Source organism: Aythya marila (genome assembly GCF_965140915.1).
Source record: "Aythya marila genome assembly, chromosome: 4".
NCBI lineage: Eukaryota > Metazoa > Chordata > Aves > Anseriformes > Anatidae > Aythya > Aythya marila.
The window spans coordinates 61,103,917-61,129,011 of record NC_139045.1 but is presented as its reverse complement, the minus strand read 5'-3'; the positions used below and the strand labels follow the sequence as shown (position 1 = coordinate 61,129,011).

At 39.9% G+C, this 25,095-nt stretch overlaps 1 protein-coding gene across 9 annotated transcripts in view; it reads right to left on the bottom strand.

The window, feature by feature from the left end:
* LDB2 (LIM domain binding 2) overlaps positions 1-25,095 on the bottom strand; it is a 217,564-nt gene that overhangs the window by 49,627 nt on the left and 142,842 nt on the right. For all 9 annotated transcript variants that reach the window (XM_082759916.1, XM_082759918.1, XM_082759914.1 and 6 more), the window contains one exon: positions 3,431-3,603. In XM_082759916.1, the coding sequence (XP_082616042.1) occupies positions 3,431-3,603 (173 nt within the window). The remainder of the gene's footprint in view (positions 1-3,430; positions 3,604-25,095) is intronic.

The window sequence follows — 25,095 nt, the reverse complement described above, 5'->3', positions numbered from 1 at the left end:
TCAAATGTTTCTTCTGTTAAGCTCAGAAGCCCACAGCTCTTAACAGATCTATTCTATGCAATGGCATTAACAAATTTTAATTATAAAACTGAAACACATACCTCATATCACAGTGGTAAAAATATATACATCTTATAAAGGAATTTAATTTCCTTATGTAGAGCAGAATTTTGTGCATTGCTTTTAATCAATAAAATTGGTGCAGTTCTTATTCTAAATGGGCCTCCTTTTTTTCTTTTCTTTCTTTTCTTTTTTTTTTTTTTTTTTTTTTTTTAATGCTGCCTTTTACATAGAATCCCAAAAATCAAAAGGGTCTCCAATTAAGAAAACATTTTCTGTTGTGCTGAATTCATGTTACCGTACTGTGAGCTCTGACATTTTGTTTCTGTGGTAACCAAAATCAGCTGATTAGTTGGCATGGCAACAGAAAAGATGTAATCCCAGCAGACACACTCTAATCAATGCCCCCAGCACAGATGGTCTCCGGAGGATCAACAAGAAAGAGGCTGGCAGGCATTCAGTATATCACGTGGTTGCTCTAGACTAGGCCAGGAAAAAACTAAAAAAGAACATTTCTCAAACTAACCAATAGCTTTTTAACCCCTTCACTGCACTTACTAATTGTAGGAAATTCAGCTGCTTGCACAGATGAGAAATTACTTAAGTCCTGTTCCTTATTGCTCAGATTCTCAGTGCCCTGGTACAATGCACCTAAAACACTTCCCCCTTTTGTTAATAACCACTTCTCAACCCTGACTCTTTGCTTGGAAAGAAATCTAACACTTACACAAATCTGGGAAATGCCTAAGATTGCTCGTAAGGATCAAAATCACCGTGAGTTTTTTAGTGCTATGCTTGTGAATCAAGCCAATGGACCCACTGGTGGGCACAGGAGGAGACTTGTCCTACCAGTGGGTGCTCCTGTGGTGAAGGTAAGGCTCGCCTTTGTGAGTTTATCAGGAAATATAAAAATCACAAACTGCAGAAAAACAATTTGGCTACACATAAAGTTGGAGTGTTGGTAAACGGAGTAGTAGAAACACCCCTAATGCTTTCCTTTACCTGGAGAAAAAAAAAAAGAAAAGAAACATCTACCAGGTAAATGAACACAGTAGTTACAGCTTTGGTCTCTTTTTCTCCACTTTAATTCACTAATTGTATATTTTATGGTATTTATTTATATTGTGATAAAATCAATTTTTAAATGTATGCCTCACTTTACATGGAGCAGCCACCCTCTAAAGACAAGCTGAACTGTTCATATTCTCACTGATAGGCAAGTTCCAGCCATATTTGTTAGAAGAAAAAAAATTGGAAATGCCATTTGATACATTTATCCAATGCTGCAGTAAGCAGTGAGCTGCTCTAACTGGGAAAATGTCGAAATGAATAAAATGCAGCTGTGGATTTCTGCTTCAATACATGATGAGAACTATTTTAGCCCATCATATTAGAAGTTAGTGAATTTGTAGCTTACAAGTTGTTTGTGAAATTGAGACAGCTATTAACAAGAATGGCTGCTTTGCATTTTTGCATTAATAAAACACCGTGACTGGGTCAAATTCAGATATGATATGAGGAGCTATGAATTCAACTGGAGTGCTGCTTGTTATGGGAGGTCTGCTTCTACCAGCAATGCTGTGGGAGTTATGCACCTACCTTTGGGTGCAAGATCTGCGTCCTTGCTATCTCTGCTAGAAGTTACACACGCACAGCTGAGACAACATTCAGCTGTAACTTATTACTGAGAGTGATATATTTTTTTCTCTCTTATTCCACCAACTACTGCCTTTTATTTCAAATTTTCTTACTTACCCAGTCATATTCTAACATATGGCCATTAAAAAAAAAGATTTTTCCTCCTAGAATCCAAATAAGACCCCCCCTCCACCCCATGTGAACTTCTCTAGTGGGATGCAGAGGTTTTATCAGCATCCCCAATAGAGCCCTCTAAGGGATGCCCACGGGTGCTATTAGGGCTGTGGTACCAAGGAGAGCCTCATGACTCCCTGCAGGACCAGCACTCCAGGACATGACCAGGCTCCCCTTCCTGAGGCTGTATCCAGCCCTATCCCTGCTGCTATTCTATCTTATTTGCTATTGTGTTAGCACTAACACAAAGCTTGGGAAATGATGGAGAAATCCTTTTGGGGAGCTCTGCAAAGAAGCAGCTACCATACACCCCCTCCATGTTCTCTACCCGTGGCAGCCATGGACAACTCTTTGTGAGCAGCGAGGTGACAAAGAGGGGCCACCTAGGAATATCTGGTTTCTTCTCATCGCTCTCTCTGTGTTTGTGTCTGTCTGTGCAAGTCACAGGGGGCTGGAGTGGAACAGCTGGAACAAATACGCCGTAAAATGCACACCTCCCAGCTCACCAGCGCTCTGCACACGAGCGACTTCCTCTCCCTCTTCTTTCAGCCCCACACCAAGAGGCATAGAAAAATCAGGGAAGCCACTACAAAGGGACTGGACTCACATACATGCTAAAGCTACATATGCTACATATGCCATGCAGTCCCTGGTCAATAGTGTCTTGTTAGACTCTGAAACGTTCCCACTCCTGCATGCCTAGGGGAACATGGATAGGTTATCTCCTCCTGATGCACCTCCTCCTTCTGTGCTTTTCTTCATGAAGATTGACACTCATAGAGATGAACAGGTACACAATATAAAATAAACAATTTCTGTTAAATTATGGAAGTATACCTTTCTGTTTTCAAAACTACTTTACCAATTTTGTATTTTTTTAGTTTCTTTTTTTTTTTTTTTTGTCTCGATTTGCATTTTCCACCTTTTTGGTACTGTTTTCATAAATATATGGCACTCAGTTTAATTACAGGATTGAAGTGGCCAATGCATGAGGATAATTCACTACCAGTTACAAATATTGAATATGTACTAACTAGCTGATGCAGAGCATGCTTAAATCAATTGAGTCCTTCCATTGACTACACTGCCCTTTGGACCAACATCCTACTGTATTAAATCACTATTTTCCTAGAGATTTACAGTTCTTGGACTGGGTAAGTATCAAGTGTAAAGCATTCCATCCAAAATGGTAGGTATCAGCAATGTAAAATCTCATTGTTGCTTTAAAATCAAGCCAAGAGAAAAGGAGCTGGGCAGGTAGAATTTAATTCATGTATATCTGGTAGTTCTGGAAACCTGGCATTATGTACTTCTCTTGCAGTCTTTCTGGGAGAATTGCAGAAGATGCCCACAGAATTTTCCAGTCACGTAATGAATACAGAAAACAGTAATTAAAGGGCTTCAAGGGTTTTCAGTATTAGAAATAATCTCAGTCTACCAGAAAAATGCAACAGCCAATATTTTTCACTCTCATATACACTGAAGAAAAAAAAAAAAAAAGAAAAAAAAAAAAAGAAAAAAAAATCAACAACATGCTTTATTGAGTCTTCCCTGTTACCTTGGTAAACATGGGTTTTCCATGCTGAGTGACCATGGTGCATTGATCACAGTCCACTGTGATGGATGAGTTGTGGTATGACTCTTTTGAGTGCTTGAGAATGTAATACAGGTCTGTTACACCTCCTTCAAAGACAGTGCTAAAATAACGAGGAATGAGGGTCCTTCCAATTGCTGTGAGGAAAATACAAAGCAGAATTCAGCAAATGCTCTAGGTTATAAAATCTCAAACCATTTGCTAACAGAACATGAATAATTTTAAGTGCAATGAAATCAAACTTTCATTTAAAGAATTTAATACATGTTCTCTGTCTGCTGTAGAAATGAAGTTGCGTCTGCTCCCATTGAAATCAATGAAAACGACTTACTCTATTCAGAGGGAGTGGGCTCATCTTATTTAATCTTTTTATGCTGATGGTGAGTTAGAGTCACTCTTGAAACCATCTGCAAGTTTTTTGTCCCAAAGTAATTATAATACAGCGAGCCACATGGTGTCAATTACGGCTGAAAGTTGGGTATTACTCATAAATGTACAAATACAAGTGGTGAGCCTTTACAGAAACACATTCATACACCCCAAAAGGCAAAGCACATTCATATAAAGGGGACTTAATATGTTTGTGTATGTGTGTGTGCACGTGTCTATTTATATGTAGCCACACACACATACACACACACTGTGAATTGAATAGGAAGGCTACTGCTGAGAAATTAGAGCCATGGAGAAAGAGCCGAGAACGCAATACGGTACGTTATACAATATATGACTACCCATAAGCCTATCTGAGATTTTTGTTTAGACTGAAAGTATTTGTGTCACAGGCTAGAAGGTCTAAGCAGACACCTAAGCTAGTTTACATCTACCACTTAAACCCAAGAGGACGGACTCAAGGTACCGAATTCTACAAGTAAGTAATAGTGACCTTCGGCGTGTATTTCAGACTAGCAGAAGCACTGACATCAAAGGCAATTATCTCATATGCAACTGATGTTTTCCACCTCCTTTTTTACAGATAAATTTGGACGCAACCTCAAGCTTGTATGACAGAACACTTTAGTTTATAATATACCGATACTTCCATACCAAATGAGTCATTGCTTTGCATGCATTAATCAATCTACAGTAATTCTGAGTGGTGGATATAAAAAATTACATTATGCAGAGGGAAAAACCGAGAGATCTAAACTAAGTGTTCTGGAACAATGAGATAGAAAAGTCACCATCAACAGGCAAAATTAGAGTTTATTAGTTCCTAATTTGTATTTACCCACTAGGACTATGTGGTGACTCATGCCTCTCTCATTTGCTGTATACTTTTTAGAGTAATTTCTAAAAATCTTATTTCCAAAGGAATTTTGCCAGCATACGAACAAAGGCGCCTGACCCTAAAAATGTATTTGCAAGTGGGTGTTGTAAATTAAAAACTATGGCGTTTTCACAGAAGTAGTTCTGTGAAAACTGTTTCTGCTCTATGCATTACAATGTGGAATATCGCCTGTGCAGTCAGAATGCACATTACATAATGAAAATATACAAATATAGAAAATTAGGACTTGTTAAAGCTTTTGCTGTAATATTAGATATTAACATCATTTTATGTATAAAAATATACTGCACTCTCTGGATGTGGCTGACAATTCAATGAATACTTTGAACAACTATTCTACAACTCAAGCTCCTAAAAAAACCACCCACTCACTGTGCATATATTAATTTTCTACAGTCTTTTAACTTAATTTAGAGAAACTGAAGTCCAGTGTATCAGAGTAAGACTGATCTCAAGATTTAGCTCAAATTTTTCCATGTTGGTATGGCATATAGTAAAATGTGAAATTTACCCATCAAGTTAATTTCTTGCTCCCCTAAGGCTAATTAGTGCAAATTAAATTTCCTGCTAATCATCCTAAGCGGTGAACGTGTGATATGAAAATCCAGCATTCCTACTGATTGTGATAAACCTCTATTCATGTGACTTAGGCACTGCATAAACATCTTGAAACCATTTTAACTGCAGTTTATAGACCATTCCCAAAGTAGCACGGTCATACAGTGCTGCTTTCTGCCTTGTGTCTGCAGCTATAACATATTAAAGATGGCTAGAAATACATTAAATACCTTATTCTTATTACTTTTCCCAGTAAGCACTATCTGTGCTTGCCACAGGGATATGCTGTGAATAACAAAGCGGGGGACCAAAAGGATGAGGAGGTGCACACAAGGATATGCCCCATGGAACCTTATTTTCAGCTGCTGATGCACATGCAGACCCTGTCTGTCTGTAAAAGTGAAAATTGCTAATGTGAATGTCTAGCATAAACAACTAGAGCTAATATTCACCTCCAGGAGAAACATTCATGGAAACCCTACTAACAAGCAGACCTGTTCACAGCTCACCGTGTCGCCTTGCTATGGAAGACTGGAGCAGGTTCAAGGCTTCGTTTCTCTTCCTGAAGCACTCAATGGCTTAAAAAGATCATTTCTTTTCTAGTATAAACATGAAACTCTCTACAGCAGTAACAAAGCTTATTTGTGCAGAATACATTTCCAAGTACAACAAAGGGCTCTGGAACAAGCTCTTATAAAACCTAGGATAGTTACAAACTTTCTGATTTTTAAATGCAAAAGGCTTTCCTTGATTTTTTTCTCCTCCAAAACGTAACTCTGTATACAAACACTCAGCTCTGCTGTGTGCACACCCTCCTTCCTTGGGCATAGGAAGGGGAATGCAGCAGATGGCCTTTCTCCTCCCCATCACGCAGGAGGTGGACGTCCCCAGCTGTGGATGTGCACACTCCTCCTGTATCTGCCCCTGTTGGTTTGTAGCAACACCATATATCTCCTGAGGGACAGAAAACTCAGCTGAAGGCTCCTTCCTAGGAGGACTCAGAGCAATGGGAAGGCAGGACTGTTAGACAACTTGATATTTGTGGACACTTCTCTGGGCCATCCCACCAGGGCTGCTCAGAGGGGAGCTCCTGCTATACCACACACTTCTTATTCCACCTGAAGTAGCACCACATGGACACCTCAGATCCACTGCACAGCCCTTTGTGACTGCCTGCAGCAGCAGCTTGAGGATGGGCAGACTTGGAACAGCCTTTCCTGGGTGCCAGGGCCTAGGGGAACACCTGCCGCAGGGTTTGGCTGCCAGGCAGCCTTTCCTTCCAGCTTCTCAGGGGAATTCTTGCCTGCCTATAGCAAGGCTTTCTGCCTACATCCTCATGGAGTTCCCTGTGACAGGATCTCCTTCCAGTCTGGTCCATTTCTACTCTCACTTATTTTTACTTTTTCCCTCTCACCTCCCAGTTACTATTTTGCTCCCCTATCCCACCTTAGTATCATCGAACTTCTTGCTCTTATTTAGTCTCCTCTTTTCCTTCCTCCTCTTCCCTCTTCTCTCCTCTACATCCAGGTCAAGTTGCTTCCTTCTCAGGCCACCTGGACCCTGGTGCATCCGCTGGGAGCTCAGGAGAAGGAAGGGCTTCCTGCTGTCATGTGCAGCACTGGTTGAGCCTTCCCTGAAGGCTCTGGAAACAGGATTTGCAGTGGAAAAGTCCAGGAGTCCATGTAGCATGGAGTACTTCAGAATAGAGTTTTACCCCCAAAGATATATACATTTGCTAAATTCAATCCGATTTCCATGGAGAAGAAAAAAGGCAACTCCCCACCACAAAGGTGAAAAACCCTCCCCAGAGCATCATAGGGATTCTTGAACATAAAAAAAAAAATTGCAAGAATTTCTTAGCATGGACAAAATATTTTTTTTCATTTTTCAGAGAAAGAAATCCTCTTTTACTTAAATAAGAACTGTCTACAAGCAAAAAAAAAAAATATATATATATATATATATATATATATATAAATTTCACTTTTATCGGTTTAAGTTTGGCAAAATCGTAAGTAACTAGAAGTAAGTTCTTTTAATAGGGCCTATCAAGCAGTATTAATAATAGATGCTATTTCACCTGCCTGCAAGAGCAGAGTAGAATAGCCATGACTGCAGATGCTGAGACTCTGTGCCCAACACTCAGCGTTAGGAAAGCTGGCATAGGTTCCTACCTGCATCTATAAAAATACTAGAAGGATCTTACAGTGACATTACCCAGAAAAGACCTCTTTGTGGTGTGAGATATGATGCCCTGCACTCAAAAAAACAGATATACTATAAACTGGAAGGAAAATTCTCCTGTCCCTCAGCATTCAGGCATTAACTCCAGATTGCTGGAATGTTGCTTTAAATTATCATTTTGTCCTGAGCAGCATCCTTCATCCCTAGCTGAGGCTGTGAGGCTGTACTATTTCCCCAGAGAAGCAGGCACTGCCCCTTAACGTTTGCTTCATTTGTGCTAGCAATTCCCCAGACAGCGAAGCAAACTGACAAAGATCAGCTGGATTTAGCAACAGGTAATAGTTATTTATGTGACGGTGTCTGTAAGAAAGGTGTGTCTGAAGTGACTGTTTTGCACAAAATATAGTCACCCGCTGGAATGACGTACCTTTAGCTTGTTCCCTGGTGTAACAGCCTGTCTGCTTGTGATTTTGTTTACCTTTCTGGTGGATCAGAGACCTAAATGCAATTTTAGAATTGAAATATGATGGCTAGATGTGTGACACTCCCCTGGATATGAGCAGTCCAGAAATCAACTAATCCAACCTATGAACAAAGGCAAGAAGCTTTATAGTCCAGTACCAGTTACATCATATATCATTTCTGAAGTATCATCCCGGGGGGAATTCTAAAGGAAAGAATGAAACTATCTGAAATATTAAACGGCCCCAGGCCTGCCTCGCAGGGAGGGAGACACTTACGTCATGCTCCTGCTTTTTGGCTCCAGCACACAAAGGTAACGATTGGGGTGCACCTCTGTCATGCCGATCCTAGCGACCATTATTTTCACACTGTCCTTTCATTTATATCCCCTTTTAAAAATGTTTGCCTGAGAGTAAAATACTTTAATCTCTCAGGAATACGTTTAAAATTATTTTTCCATCTGTCCCAAATTGAGCCAAAGAGTCTAAAGATCTCTAGGTGGGAATGATGGTAGCCCATGAATTTCAGGAGGCTTGCAAGCCTCAGACCAAGCCAGAGGGGAAAGTCGGTTAAAAAAATATTCTGTAATATAATTGTGGTACCACCACACACCATGTGGTGGTGGTGGTACTGTTTTGTTGTCTTTTTGTGCTGTAGTTTTTGTTTTTTTTTTCTTCCCCCCCAAGGAAGATTCAAATAAAATATAAAGTAAACGTGTTTTTCTAGCTCACAGGAAGCGGGTATTATTTGTGGGCTAGGAACAGAAGAACACTTCCTCCCTTTGTGTGCCAAAGATAGGCTGTCAAAATCTCAGTGCCCTCTCTGCAGAATGAAGGTTCACGGCCTCTGTTGCCGAAGCAGGGCTTGATGGCAACCCCCTCCTTGCTTGCTGAACTTGTCAAGGGTTGCCTTTACTGCAGAAGCTCTCAGCAGCAGAGACTCAGGTTTAGCAAACACATACACAGCATGCAAGAGAACTGCCAAATTGGTATAGAAGTTAAACAATAGCAGTGTTAATCACTAAAATAAAAATACTGTTTTGATTGCTTCCAGACTCTTTTGCAGCTCCGAATCCTGTCAAGTCCTATGTCTTCAATTAGAGCTATGATATAAAATAAGTAATAAAGCAGACACAAAAGTAAAAACATAAAATATGAAAAGCCTTTACAGGTTCTGGAGAATCAGCAGCAGAATGAAAAAAATACACAGCCTGTAGCTTTTAAATCAGCCCTGTCTGGAAGCTGTGGTGCAGACTGCAGCTGATTATCTCATCAATGTGTTATAGATGGGGTTGAGGAACAACGCTGGGTGGGACTGCAGGTTTTTTTGGCTCCCAACCCAATGTGTAGAGCTGCCCTGTACAGCTCTAGGCAGACCATGAAAGCCTCTTGCTTGAGAAGTCATCACAGTCGGATCTCAGTAATGACATGGAGAAGTGAAGACCAACTTTCCTTCAGCCAGATCAAGGGACTAGGAGATGACTTCTTACTGATAGCAAATGAACTTCCCTGAGCACTGCAGAAGAAAGCCTGAGCTTTCTGTTAATTGTTAATTGACATCTCTGGGCATGGCTAATTGACATCTGTGTGGACCAGAGCCTGGCATATTCATTTATGCATGCTTTCGTAACCAAAATAAATGAGTGCAGAGAGAGCAAAACATGATGGAGTTACACAGTGATGTCATTACTGTTATTTTGCCCATACTTTTCCTTTTATTTGCCTGATTGTTTCATTCCCCTCAGTGAAATATCACATCAGGTGTGTTCTCTACCAGACTGGCTTCACCTGGCTGGGATGCAGAGGGAAGGATCCTTGCCTTCTCCAGGCTTTGTGCAGCAGCTCTGCTAAAGCTGGGCAGGAGAGCAAGGGAGAGGACCAAAGCTGGGCAGATGATGGGCTCTGGCTGTGGGCACTCTGCAAACAGAGCAGGCTGCTGGTGTGAACACCCCTCCACGTTTCTGAGACCTTATCTGGTGAGCAGACTCAAACCCAAACAAAAAAGATTCTGTCAATTGCCAAGAAAAGCTACTGTCAGATTTGATGGTATGGCATGAAAGGCAGTGAAAAGACAGTCTAATTAAAGTCCAAATTCTGTTTTGGAGATGTGTGGGCCATGTTGATTAAACCACCCACATGCATCCAAGGGAAATTTTGGCACACACACAGACCTGTCCTTTTTTACTCCCTATCTAGTGGGTAAAACTAGGCTCCCATCATTTAAACTAGTTATAGAATAACCATTACAATGTATGATTAACTTGTATTTATCTTATAGGAAAAATCTAGCTATTTATGCAAATGAAGTATTAAATAAAAATTAAATGTCTGATTTAAAATCTAATACAATAGTAGCAGTTATAATATGCTATACAATAAGTTGTAGTATACTACTACTACTAATAGAAATGCATTACATTGCGTTTAAACATTCAGAAAATATCTGTATAACCTACAGATGCTATAGTTTTTAATCTCCATGATGTTTGGAGGACAGTTTCCACGTACTACCTCTACATTGCTAATAAAGTACAGGGTTTTGGTAAGTAAAATTAGCTGTTTAAACATTCCTCCCACGTTCATACAATTTTGTGTTTATTGATATACTTAGAACTCTGTGGAAATTGGGGAAATCTAAGGTTTCCGACCATTTTACCTTTTTTTTCCTCAAATTTTTTTTAACAAAACTGCAACTAACAAACTCAACTTTTTAACAAAACTACAAAGATGTGTAACATGGATTCAGTGGTGTGACTGAGGGGCTTGAATCCTTTCCACACCCAAACCCCAAGTTAGGATGTTTTCTAATCCATGATACCTGCACTATCTTATTTATTGTTGCATCAATAGTATCACTTAACAGTTTTAAACAAAAATAGTAAAACATAAAATTGTACGTCTCTTTCTTCTTCTATGGTTTCTTCCATTCTGTGTAATTCAAGAATTGTGTTAGGTTCGACTCTCCTTTTTCTTCCAATAATTATTTTCTAACAACATTTTACCCTGGTGAGGATTTTCCAGTATAATTTTGATTCAGTTGACAGTTTATTTCTTTTCTCAGAACTCTGTAACTAGCACTTCAGTCCTCTAAAAGACACTTGAGTCAAGAACAGGTAACAGAAACTTCATGCCAATGAGACCTCAGCTTAACTCTCCACACTCTATGACCCTTATTCTCACAGATACATAATCTGCAACTCAGTCTTAAATCCATCTCTGTGAAGAGAGACAATATTTTGCTATAATTCATTTTGGTGTAAATTGCCAGAAAACAACTATAAAAAACTTTGTATGTCTCAACACAGCAACACTCCATCAGCTTAGTTTTTCATTAAGTAACTCAATCAGTTTACCTATTATAATAAATTTCCCTCCCAACCTTTTCCTTATTATACTAGCACTCTACTAAAGCCTTAAAATAACAGTGTACTACAAGATTCAGAGCCTTCAGATGAAGAGGGTTTCAGCACCATAGTAAGAAACTGGGGACCAAGGAATATGGAGACCAAATGACAAAGAGTCCAAGATCCCTTTCAGAGGACCACAGCTCATGGCAGGGCTTGGAGGGCATCTCTGGGGACCATCTGGTCCAACAGTCCATGTGGACCAGGGTCACCTACAGGGGGTTGCCCAGGATGGTGTTCAGTCAGGTTTTGAACATCTTCACAGATGGAGCCTCCACACCCACTCTGGGCAACCTGTGCCAGTGTTTGATAACCCTCTGAGGAAAATGCTTTTTCTTATCTTGAGATGTAATTCAACATAAGAATGGTGTTTCACTGGGTGACTCAGAGAAGATTCTGGCTCTTGACTCTTCTTGACTTGCCCCCATCATATACTCATACACCTCAATGACATCTCTCTTCTCCAGGCTACACAGTCCCAGCTCTCAGAGCCTCTCCTTGTGTGGCAGATGCTCCAAGCCTCTGAACGCAGTCACAGCCCTTAGCTCCACTCACTGCACTACACCCATGTCTTCCTCCTACTGAGGAGCCGGAAATCCTAATGCAGACACATCTCCTCAGTACTGAGGGAAGGTCACCTCCCTCAGCCTGCTGGCACCATTCTCTTTAACACAGCCCTGGAGGCTGTTGGCTTCTTTGCCACAGGGCCCATTGCTGGAGTCTCCAGCTTCGGTGTCGAGGCTGACTGCAAGAGTGGTGACAGGACACACAGAAAGCCACTGTCTGTTGAGCAGACTGACCATGAAAGGTTGGTGTATCATAACCAGCACCTCAAACTCCAGCAGGAACAGCAGAGTATGAACCCCACATGGTTCTGTACCAGATTCAGGCTTCACGTTTTTGCTCTGTGTCCATCAATTTTAATAACTCAGGGAGTCGATGCTGTTCTCCCTTATTCTAACTGATCATAAAACGAAAACTCAGAGCTCAGATAGTTTGTTGCTTAAATTAGGTTTAAGGTATAAACCTGAACTATGTTTCTAGTAGCACAGAGCAGCCATACCTTTACCCCACACTGAAGAATTCAGAATTTCTAATGGCAGCCAGTCTAAGCTGATTTTTTAGGCTGGGGGGAAAATGGTTTGAGGGGTTACCCATGTATTTTTTTCACAGACAAAAGACATACTGTAGATGAGGAAGTTGTAGCTTTAACTAGAAAACTTCCACATCTTATACATCAAAATTATCATTCCCCAGCAAAGACCGATACACCAATATTTCAGTGAAGAAAATATTTATATTTGCATAAAAAATCTGCACTTCGAATGCTAATAAAACCAGAACAAATGGTTTGCCTGGTTGCAGAATATAGCCTATGCTGATCATTTTGTTTGAAGAAAGAGTATTTCAGTTAACTTTGTTCAACAACTGCAAAGAAAAAAAGTTTTAAAGGCAAGCCAAAGAGGTTATTCACAGCTGTATGACAAACCACTGTCAAAACATAACAAACCACAACCAAACTCAAGCAGAAAATGACAAAATGTAAGACCGTAAAAATGATGGAAATTGTGCAGGACAGGCATTTTAGATGAACAAATGCAATCTGTACCAGCATAAAGGACCAACACAACACAGAAAATGATACCCAGAAAAGTCATCTGAAGAAGTAAAGGCAAAAACATAAAATTCAAATGACAGGACACCAAAAGGAACAGACAAAAAGCAGGCAGACCATCCAGTTGTATTAAATCAAGCACACCCCTGGCCCCTGACTTCATCTGACCTAGCAGAATAGTGAACACGGCATTAAACAAGTTATGTAAAAACACAAGCAGAATGACATTAAGATAAAATGATATTGGCCATACCCTCACATACTGCCACAATCCTGTGGCAATAAAACAAACATAGGTACTCAAGCTGATCTAGGGCAGAGCCTAAAGCTCAGCATCAATGACTAGTTGATGCAGAAAATGGGTGTCTGTCTGTGGCATGTTCATGCTGGTTGTAGGTTAACTGACCAGTGCATACATCTGCTCAATCTCTTGTTGATCTGAGCCCAAATAATTCCATGAAAATTAAGCAAGTCCCAAGAACCACCCCAAAATCTTCAAAGATTTTGGCCATTAAACTGGGGATCTTTCACCAAAAATTGTATAAGTACTCAAGTTATTACTACAAAAGCATGTCAGAAGAACTGTTGTGCTACATATACTGGTGCAAAGTTGTTCTGAAGGCAGCTGCCTAAAAATGTAATTCTACCACTCCTGATCTCCAGTGTCTCCTCTGAACCATGCTGAGATGGGAAGCTGAAGCAGCAAGGAAAAACATCTTATATGTGCTCTAAAAATAGTATGAAACATTTACAGCCTGCATAAGGGAAGGATAAACAACTGACAAAGTACTGATCTGAATAATGTATAGGACCCTTAAACCTTTAGAAACATTAAGAGTTGTGAGCAAATGAGCCAGCACATGGTATGTAGCTTTTTTTACTTCTAAAGCTCCTGATTTACATCCAGGTGAAATCAGCAGCGACATGCACCTTTCATGAGCTGCAACACTGCTAAATCATGGTTTTGATTTCAGTCCAGGTTGTGGGTTCCAGAAGAGCATCTCACACCACCAGTCCCATGCCCAGTGCTGACTTTCCTGAGCAGAAGCCTAAGGACAAACACAGCTCAGCTCAGGCAGGATTTACTTTTTCTTGGATGCATTTTGCATCTCTCTGCAAGCCCCTTTTTCATGAGAGAAAGCTACCAGCAGTACTTCAGACAGCTAGTTTAAAGGTAGTTAAAGCTACCCCTTCACTGTGGTTAGTACAGAGTAAACATAGTCATGAATGGGTCTATTAAACATATGGTAGGCAGATGCCAACTAGCTCTGCTAACACTGCAAGTAACCCAAAAGCTATGTGTCTGCACAGCATGGCACTGTGACTATGCAAGTGAACTCTGGGAAGAGGCAGGATACGTTATTTTGGGCTCGGAGCCAGATGTGAATGGCCACATGGCTTCTGGTCAGCTTAGTGGGTGGGCAGAATGGGCTCACATGGACCTTTGCATATAGGCAGAGCTGACCTCCTCAGTGCTGGAAGCCCTTTTCATGCCGAGGCCAAAGGCCATGGTAGGCAATGTGGAGGAGAACAATTGTCCCTCCCCTGAACGTAGGACTTTGGGCTTAAGCACCGTCAGTCAAGCATCACAGCATGGCCCGCATTCAGGTTAAAAATATCGGAGGTGAAATGTGTTTATATGGGCATCAAAGGGGCCGTAGCATAGTGGGGAGTGTGTCTGGAGAACTGGTGGGAGGTGAGGGGTTATGGTGATATGATAAAAGATACACGAGGCATTCTCAAAACCCTGAAAGTGCATTGAGCACATGTGGATTGATAACCAGCATGATTTTGGGGGTAATTTTATGCTGCAGACGTATGAACAATATCTCACCAGTGGATAATATCAGTTGTCGGTTATATACATGTTTTATAACAACCAGAATACTCTTTCTCAAAAAGCTGTTGGTGGTTAGCTTTGATTTCTTTTTTTCCACAGCAAAGCTTGCTTTCCCACTCTCTTTCTCTTTCTCTTTCAAGCTAATGGAAGCTAACTGCAGAGAAAGCAAAAAGGTATTCAACACACTAGACACAATAATTAGGAAAATATTCTACCATTTAAAAGTGTTTTGTTGGTTTTAAAAGTGTAGATTGTTTATTATCCTTAAAAAGAAGGCAAGTGCCCTGTGTTCAGCTATACAAATCAGATGTCTGACAAAATAATGTCAAATAATAAATAACCACTTTCAGAAAAGGGCAAGCAATGTAACAGGTTTATAAGCCTCACTTAGAGCACACATTATACGTAATTTTTAATAAAATTTTATGCAGTAAGTAATGCAGAATGCTCTTAACTTGGAAAAGGCAACATCTGTAATAAGTGCTATAACAAATCCATGCTGAAGCTGAAATAACCTCTTCCTATGTTTTCTGCCATTTCAGCTGTACGACACACTTTTCCATATTTCACAGAGTCACTGCACCATCTTCTCGATTTATTGTTGTTACAACGACTGACTGTGATTTCTGGAACTGCCGCATGTAAGGTGCAGTCACTGGGACAAAGCTGAAGCGTCACAGTAAGGACAGCTCCGGGGACTTCCTGACCACAAAACACAGCCACCAAGCAGGATCAGCCCAAACACCTGCCTGGAACAACGTCTGTGCTCGACAACAGCCATATAAAAACCTAAGAATAAACAATAAAAAAAGACAAGAGGGACATGACGCTTGCCCTGGCCCAATGTACCCACTTCCAAAAATGAACAGGTGGAGTGACCAAGGTGATGGTTGCATTCAGTTACGCATGGAAGTCACGGCTGTTAACACCCTTGTACAACGAGATCGCAGGGATTCCCATGCTCCAAACAGCAACCTAACAACTCTTGTTTCAATTACAGAAGCTATACAAACTTTATGATCCCAGGCTGGAAACACACCCCAGAATTTCTTTTGGAACATATTTTCTTACAGAACTGGAGAAATTCAAGGTGGGAAATTCTTCTCCGAAGTTTTAGAAAAACATTTATTCTCCTGCAGTAGGTTGTGTCCATAGGGTCATGGTGCAACGCTGTCAATAAGCATCCCTGATGACATTGATCCCAACTGATAACTCAGTCTTCTGATATCTTGGCATAATCATGGCTATCTGATTCAAATACTCCTTGGACAAGTTAAATATATTTTTTTTCAAAAAACACGGAACTTGAAAAAAGCACAGAAATCACTGAAAGTGGGAAAAATGATCAAATTCGATAATTTTCACATTTGTTATAGTCAAACGGGGCTCTCTGAATAAAATAAATAAATAAATGAGATGTTCCACCTTGCAATGTAAGAATGAAAAAATTGTACTGTACATACACAAATTTGAACCATTTCCATGGCTTTCAAATCTAAGTGATTTCACTGAGCTGTGAACATTTCACAGATAAGATTTATTTTTTATTTTTTTTTAACAGCAGCATTCAAACTTAACCAAGTATCTGAAAACAAATGTGTGTGCTAATTACTGCAGTGAATAGTTCGCTGACTTATTTGTTTACAAAGCCTAGCACCATGTAATAGTAAGCTTGGAAGGAACTAATTCATACTTTTTTTAGACAACAAATAAAAAAGGATAAACTGCAAAAATGGCAGTCAAAAATTTTTATGTTGTGGGCATCCATTACACAAAAGAGTAATAGAAAGTAACACTCATCGAGATATTTTTTACTATAACCACAGAAAAATACCTCTGGCTAAAGCCAGTCTCCCTTCACTATACTCCTACGTGAATATTTTAAAGTTATTTACCCCCCTGCTAATTCTGGTCTTATTTCAGATGCTATTCAAGGACAAATCCTGGTCCCTCATGGATCTCCACTTCACCAGTGGGAATTTTGTTTGCGTAATGGTAAGAAACCCAGAGGAAAATTATCTCTGTTGCTGTGAAGTTGTACCAGCAAACAAGGAGGTGAGGGCGGAGAAGGAGTACTGCACTGGTGCAGGACAGGAGGCTCCTCTGGCACTCCTCCCTGCTCATCTGGATCCCTAGTACAGATGGATTCCTGCAATTTTTTTCAGTAAAATTGTGGATTAATTCAAAACTAAAATGTCATTTTTCCCAGACCTCTGCACAAACCCTGGACTGAACATGACATTTCAAATTTTTTTGGATCAGCACTCTTGTATTTTATACAATACTTTATCCACATCCCTCCTGTCTTCCTATTCGTAAAATCAGCACAGCTAGAAATATAAATTAAAAGGTTATTCTTGCATACCTCACATCTGGTTGGAGTAAGGAAGTGCTAAAAATCAGATAAGAGAGCTAATTCTTTCAGGTTTTTGAGCCTGAAATTTTTGCTGTTTCCTGCCTTTTTGAGAACCTCAGAGGCAAAGGGTTCTTAAAAATGGATGGTTATTGTTTGCCATTGAAAAAGAGTGAAATTAACTTTGATGGTCTGAGCTATAGCTTGGAACCTATCACTAACTCATTAAATATTTGAAAGCATGCATGCTAATGTAGAAAACAATTCACAGCAACCACTGCAATACTGAAGACTCTTCTCCCCTGGACTTGGTAGCCAATAAATGCCCCTGCTGACTGCACAATATAACACAGCCCATGTCACGATATAATGCAACTCATGTCACATCACTGCAGAAGGATTCATCGAGGGCTTTGGCTTTGCCGCATCACACAGCCGAGTCTCGCCTGTTGCTGCAGATGCAGCAGGAATACCAGCACTTGGGGACCTACGTGGCTGGAAGAAAACAGCAACCCTCTGTCAGAGCCTGTTCTTTGTGCCTGGCGTGGCATGCTCACTCCAAGAGGGATCAACATTTATCAAACTGATCCTGAATTTCTTCAGCTAACCCTCTGTGCACACACACTCCCAACGATATCCTTCTGGGGTGGAACAGGAGCTGCCAGCCGTACCCACGCTGTGCCAGCAAAGCAATGTCAGCTTGACTCCCCAGAGCTGTCCCAGTGAGGTGGTGTACAGTGTAGTTTCAACCAGGGGCTCCAAGGGACATTTCTCACCCTTAGTTTCTCCTAAAAAATCTACTGTTTCTGAGGCAGATGGCAGGCTGCTCCCCCAGAAGAGGCAACTTCACAGGAAGCCTTCGCTCTGCGTGGGGATGCTGCTGAGGGGAGCTGAACTTCTGCTCCTCCTCCATTATTTCCACCTGCTTTATTTCCTGGGTTTCATCACTTGTATGTCAACCCATTCACATTTTGCTCTCCCATTTCATAAGCTGTCTGCTCCATTCCCTGTCCTTCAAATGGGGACTCCCATGGAAGTCACTCACATGGAAGTCACTCAAAGCCTTCCCATTGAAGAATTTGTGTTTGCCACTTGTTTATTTGTTAAATTATCAGCATGCCGTATGTTCTGGATAGTGATAAGTACACCCCAAACTGCAGAAGCTCAAGAAAGATGATGGGAATGGTTGAATTTCAGAACACAGGTTTTCTTGCAACTGTGCTAAGATTGGAGAGCAAATGGTAGTACTAACAAAACAACATTTTTGTTTACTGCGTCAGAGCTACAAGTTACACTTGAAGAATGACATTCTTAACAGTGTCAAAAAAAAGTGGCGTTTGCTTTATAAGAGCAAATTTTAACCCAAATGTGATCAGAAACCAAAAGAAATTTTCCCTTTTCTTTTTTTTTCAGAGAAACTTTTATATTTACACTCCATTATAACAAAAAAAAAAAAAAAAAAAAAAAAAGACAATATCCATGTTGTGTGTTTCCATTTTGTCTCTCCGGAGGTCCCAGAAACTAAAAATGGTTTCCCATATTCTATAGGATTTTATCTGAAGCACAAAAGCACAAAGCCTTTATACAACTAGAAGACTGGTGTGGAATAGGCAACTCCTTCACATATTCCATCTCCCCACCCTGCCTGTGGTGTGCTGGGTTGATGTATCTCAGGCACATTGCAGTGCTTCCTGCCAACTTTGCAACCTAGTCCCAAAAGGACTTAGCTTTTGAAGACTGCCAGTGGATGTTTCTTAGTGGGCATAGTGAGATGACAACTATGAGGGATTCTTCCAACTGCTTATCCATCTACGAATCATTCTCCTAGATTTAACAGGAATTGCTGTCCTGTCTTTATTAAGGGTGATACTGAGCAGGGGTTTTGCTGAAACTTCGAATAAAAACTGGACTGCCAGCAACATCAGCTATGTTGAAGGAAAGATTCACTGGCCACTTGCACATCTGCTAACCCCTAGAGCACACTCCTGCAAGATGGATGATCCATATTACCGATACCATAATCGTGTTACTGTAATGGAGAATTACATGTGCTCTCTTTTTGCCTTTTTTATTTTTTCTCAATGCATCACTGACAGTAGTAATATGAACCTGCTCCTGTTTGAAACATAGGGATCCAGAAAACAAACCGATGCCAGTGTGTCTGCTGCTGAGCAGAAGGATTCCAGTGGGTTCCCTGCAGAACATGATTCCAGTAGGGGTCATCTGTTGCAATATTCACCAACCTAAATATCATGAAAGGAGTTATTCCTTACTGCATCCTTTCCTATCCAATGCTTTTTTGAGTAAAAACTTGGATGTTTCTTCCAATGCATATTTTTGAGCATCCCACTGATGGTGCTTAGAAAAAAACCCTAACTATCTGAAGAAACAAGCATCATGCTGTAGCGTTGTTGCCTGTCATGGCATGGCAGTTCATGCTACAAAGTGCTGTGTCACCTGGTTCTCTCCGCACCGTGGTCCTGCTTCCTGACTCCTCCGCAGCAGTTACACAATTTACTTTACATATGGTTTTGTTGGTGAAGTAAGATCGCATTACCTGAAAAAGTTTTGGAAGCACAGGCTCATTTTCAGAGCAAATCCCTATGTGATCTGGTACAAAGGTTCAGAACTTTCAGATCAGTGTTGTGATCACGTGGGATGGTTCCCTTCCAGAGCTGCAGAATATATTCTGAAATCAGAAAATTGTGTTTATTTACTCATGCTTTTCAATTATTCAATACAGAAACTCCCCTTGGGACTACTGGGAAGAGCCAACAGCGGTTGAGGCTTTGCTGAGATATAGAGCGGGCCCTGCATTTGAGCAGACAAACTTTCCTAGAGCTCATTACAATTTAGGCTGCCTCCATGCAATACGATTTGTCACCGTGATGCATTGTGAATTAACATATGCAAATCATGAATTAAAATATGCAAATCACATGTAAATCACACTTATTTTTAAAAGACTTGCCTCAGAAGGGGGATGTAGCTGTCACTTTTAACAATAGCAAACACCTAATAGCAAACGCCTACATGTAAAACTACTAAAAAGACACAGTAGTGGTGCTATGTTGGAGCACATCTGAACCCACATCCTCTTTCAATACACCAAACAAGTTTTTATGAGATCTCTTTTGGTATTTGCTCATGGTGCATTGCATACATATGCCACTAGCAAGTGTTTTAAAGCAGGATAGCTGGAAATATTGCAACAGATAAGCTTGCCGAGAACAACCTTTCCCCTGAATATGTAAGCAAGCATATAACGCTCTGCGAGAGAGATGGTAAGTACTGAAAAAACTTGTACCATGAATAAAAAGGAAAGACTTGGCCTGCGTTATTATGTCCCTGCTTTTTTGTGATAAACTGACCCCTAAAATGGAATCGCACGCTCATGATGAGCCCCAAATTTTAGTTAATTTATCATCATATTCCCTTGAAAAGCTTGAGAACAAATTTCAAAGCTGTTTCTATAATGTCCTATGGTGCAGAGTAGACTGGGGCAGTTATTCATCAAGAAGCAATTATTTTCACTCTTGTCATTAAGTTGGGTACTTAATATGTGGGAAACAGCAACAGAAAGCTTATTGCAAATACTGCTCTCCCAGCCTAGCTCCTAATCTACACACAGTTTGGTAGAAATACAGTTGTAGGACTATAAGTATTACCAAAATACACCAGCAACATCCTAGGGTTGGTCACAGTAGTAGCAGGTAAATGGCTATTATCCAGCTGAAGATTATCCCTCTTGGCACGCAGGAACGAAGCGTGGTGCTGCAAATGTATCGGTGTGAAAGGGGTACACCATGCTGCTGCAGGACTGCTTTTCTGTGTGAACAAAGGCCAGCTTGCTGCCCACCTGCTGGAAGTTACAAGCCCACAGGGAGACACCACAACCTTGTGATGATTCCTGCTCCAAAGGAGGACTTGGCGAGGAGACGAGAGACACGAGCTCCCCTCCAGGGTCAGGAACCCCACAGGAAGAGCAGTAGCCAATAGCAGGAAGGGTGACTTCTAAAAGGCCTACAGCTGTCCCCAGGAGTGACCATGCTCCAACAGGGTAGTTTGCAACCGTTACTTAATTCTAATTTCAGCTACCCATTTTGTAGTAACTGATGTCTGAATAAGAAATTCAACAGCTGCCTGTATGACTGAACGAATTATATTCTGCTTACAATACTTTCTTAACTCAGCCACCCACTATGGCTGAAATATGTGATTGCTAAATTGATTTTTCATTAATTTAATCTTCAAGGATGATTATTATTCTGAGGCTGGACCACACACAATAAAAATAGACATTCTATTAGTCATATAGTCGTAGGGCACATAGGGAAAAAGCCATGTGCCCTGGCTGATAGATCCAGGCTGATGTATAATTTGTTGTTCTAATGCCAACTTGCAGAACACCATTGCTTCATGGCAGTTGGTCTGACAAAAGTGAAAAGAAATTTGGGCCCCATTAGTCCTTTTAAAAAATCTTGACCTTGAAAATATGAAACTACTTGGAAGAGATTATTAAGTAGCTGTAATAATGTAAAATAATCCCAATATTGACATTTTAAATTAAGAAAAGCTCTTTTTCATTTCAGGAGACATTTGTTAGCGGATAGACCGTGTATCCTGAAATTACTCTGCAATAGTTTCTCAGTAAACATATGCTCTTAAACTCAGGGAACATTATTACCATAAAACACATCCTTGCAAGAATATAATCAATTAGCAAAAGTTCTTTAATATGAGGCAGTTCACAAATATATGTCACTGAAACCACTCACATAAATAAATGTTTGCAGGAGAGCAAGAGGGTGACCTTAATGCTTTTTCAGTGAAAACTTTCCAGGAAACAATGACACCTGCTCCAGTGAATAAGCAATGTGGTCAGCACCATAAACTGGTGGTCAGTGCAAACCATCTTGAAACTCCTGGTTGGTAACGTTTTCAGATGACCTCTTTTTTTCTGGCAGTCACCATTTTGCAGGTCTGAACTGTCCCAGCCAAAGCAAAGCAGCAGAACACTGCTGACCTCCTCGCACCCTAGAGAGTCCAGTTTTATTTCTAAGGTTAATATTCTGTCTTTCAGTGAGATTTTCCTTTCATTTCTGAGAGTAACCCAGGCCCAGAAGATTTCAACATGATGCCCCAAAACTAATGAACTAATTAGCTACATCAAAAATGCCTAAAGCTCTGGACTGTGCTGAAACTGGTAATAACTCTACCAGCTTATATCCACAAGGGACCTCTCTTTAACGCCAGATCTTCAAAAGAAAAAAAAAAAAAAAAGAGAGGGAAGAAATGAAGGAAAACAACTAGCCTCTGTCATCTTCTCTCCATATTATGAGTACATAAGAATCACAACAGGTTGTGTGATGAAGGTTTGAGGAAAGGAAGTGTAGCAATACAAAAGATATAGATGGTCCTTGATTCATACCCTTCTTTTTGCTTGCTGCTTAGCAACACATCAGTGTACCACATTCTTTTTTTTGTTTCAACTTTCCACAAAAAAAAAGGATGTTTATATTGGAAGAACTGTTTTTTTCCAAACCTTATGCACAACCTTCTGCAACGTGCATTATGGTAAAGCAGCAGATACTCAGGGATGGAGAGCCTAAAGTTCTGTAATTGTAATTCTTAAATCCTTTCCAAGCAAGTAGTATCCATTAGTGCAAGACAGGCAAACACAAAATATTTCCCCATAAGATTTTTTTTCTGTTGTTTAATAATAATGCTTGTCATTGAAAGAGCTCTATTAAGACATAGCCCCAAAAATCCATTACTGTAGGTGAGTATAACCTCTGCACAGTTGAAATTAGATAACCTGGACCTGTTTTCCTCCCATGAACCCCATTCTCTCCTTGCATATATTTTTTCATTAATTTTATTTTCTAAAGTCATAAATTAATTTAATCCAATACAAATACTTTTAATAGGAAAACTTTCCTGTATAGTTGTTACTGACAATTATCAGAACAACATGTATTTTTAGCTTCCCAGCACCTTCATGTTTATTACCCTACTAAAAAGGATGTGCATTTAAAGTTCTACTAGTGGAATGCACATCACAACAATGGTAACCCAAGAAGTTCCTTCTGTACTTTGAGTCAAATTCAACCTCTTTAGTAAAACTTACTACCACTCTTTTCCAGTGAATTAGCTGTGGAAACAAATGAACAATGGATAGAGAAGACAGCATGCTTTTTTCATATTTTTTAAGGTTTGCAATTGTGTGCAAAGAAGACCAGGTTTTTAGAGATATTAAAAGTGTTTTATATCATCTGGCCAGCACAGCAGTTATATTCACATCCATTTTGGTTTTTCTTTGCCAAAATTATGTCACATATCCTTAACATAAATAAGAATAATTCCATAATTGTATTTAGAATACAAACCAGCTTTTGGAAAAGCTAAAGTGCATCTAGTAAATCTTCTAAGTCTCAGTACTTCAGAGCAATGTTTCAGATATAGATGAAAATAACTCTCAAGGAAAGGCTGCATGTTGCTGCTCAATATCAATTTCAGGGTAAACAAGCTAGCATGCTCTAAGCAAGCTGTGCCATATATGAGGCAGAGAGAGGTGATTAACAGCAACGTAGAACATAAGACCTCATAAATCTGAAGGTTTTGTCCCCTACTTACTCAGCAAATCACACCATATAATCTTCTCCAGAAGCTTACTGAGCTCTGCCTTTAAACTGGTCCATTTCTTCCTTCACGGTTACTACTGACTCAGACACCATTGATCTGATGACTAGAAATGCTCTTCTAATTTCCAGCTTACATTTACTCATGTCTATTTGTTTTATTAGTGTCAAGTGCTGCTTTTCTCTCATGCTGCTGCTTCTTTCCCTGTATAGTGTGTGGACAGCAATCCTTTCTCTTCTCAACCTTTATATCATTGGACTAAACAAGCCACAGTATTTCACTATTTAGTTTTATTTTTTTATTATTATTTTTTTGCTTCTAGATCATTTTAATCATTCCTATAACCCTTTCTAACACTGCTCCAGTTGGATTTGATTTTTATTTTTATTTTGTTAACAGGTTGCTTTTTTTTTCCAAAGAGATCTCTCTAGCACTGCTGCAACATTAACATTTCCCTATCTCCGCAGGAAATATCTCATTTGATACTTTCTAGGATCAGATCGCTTTCTTCACAGCTGTATCACATTGGTGACTCATAGTTATTCTATGACTGATTGTTACACACAGGTCTTTTGCCTCCTCTGTCATTTTCAACTGATAAGTCTCTAGCAGAAATTCTTTTTATCAGCCCTTAAGTGCCATCTGTACTCTTAAATTTCATCTCATTTCTATTACTTGAGTCCTCAAGGTCAGAACATTTTTCCTGTGTAATATTCTGATCATCCTTTATATTAACGATGCCTCACGATATTTTGCCATCACCAAATTCCATTCCTCTACTTCTACATTTTCTGCCAACATCATTAATTAAAATGTTAAGTAAGTTAAGTCCTCGAGATTGATCCTTGAAAAATTCTACCATTATCTTCCTTCCAGTGTGACAGTTCTCCATTTAACATAACCTGTTGTCATCTCTCTTTTATTCAGTTCCATTCCGTTCTGCAAAAGCAGTACTAACGTCCACCTTGTTGAACTGGACTAGCAATTCCCCATCAAATGCTGAACTCCAAATAATATCAGATCTACCACATTTTCTATATCTAGTTATCAGTTTTGTTTGGGATCATAACTTTGTAAATCTGTGTTGCATTCATTCAAATGTTCTAATATTGCGGTTGCTTAAAATTAATTTAAAAGTCAGACAAAATGAAATGGTAGAACACTACCTGTTAAAAACTGTCATTAGAGAAATTTTATTTCAGAACTGCAATGAAATAAAGATCACTGCTTATATGAAAGAAATTAACTAAAGCACTAAAAAATCAGCTCTTAACTATGATC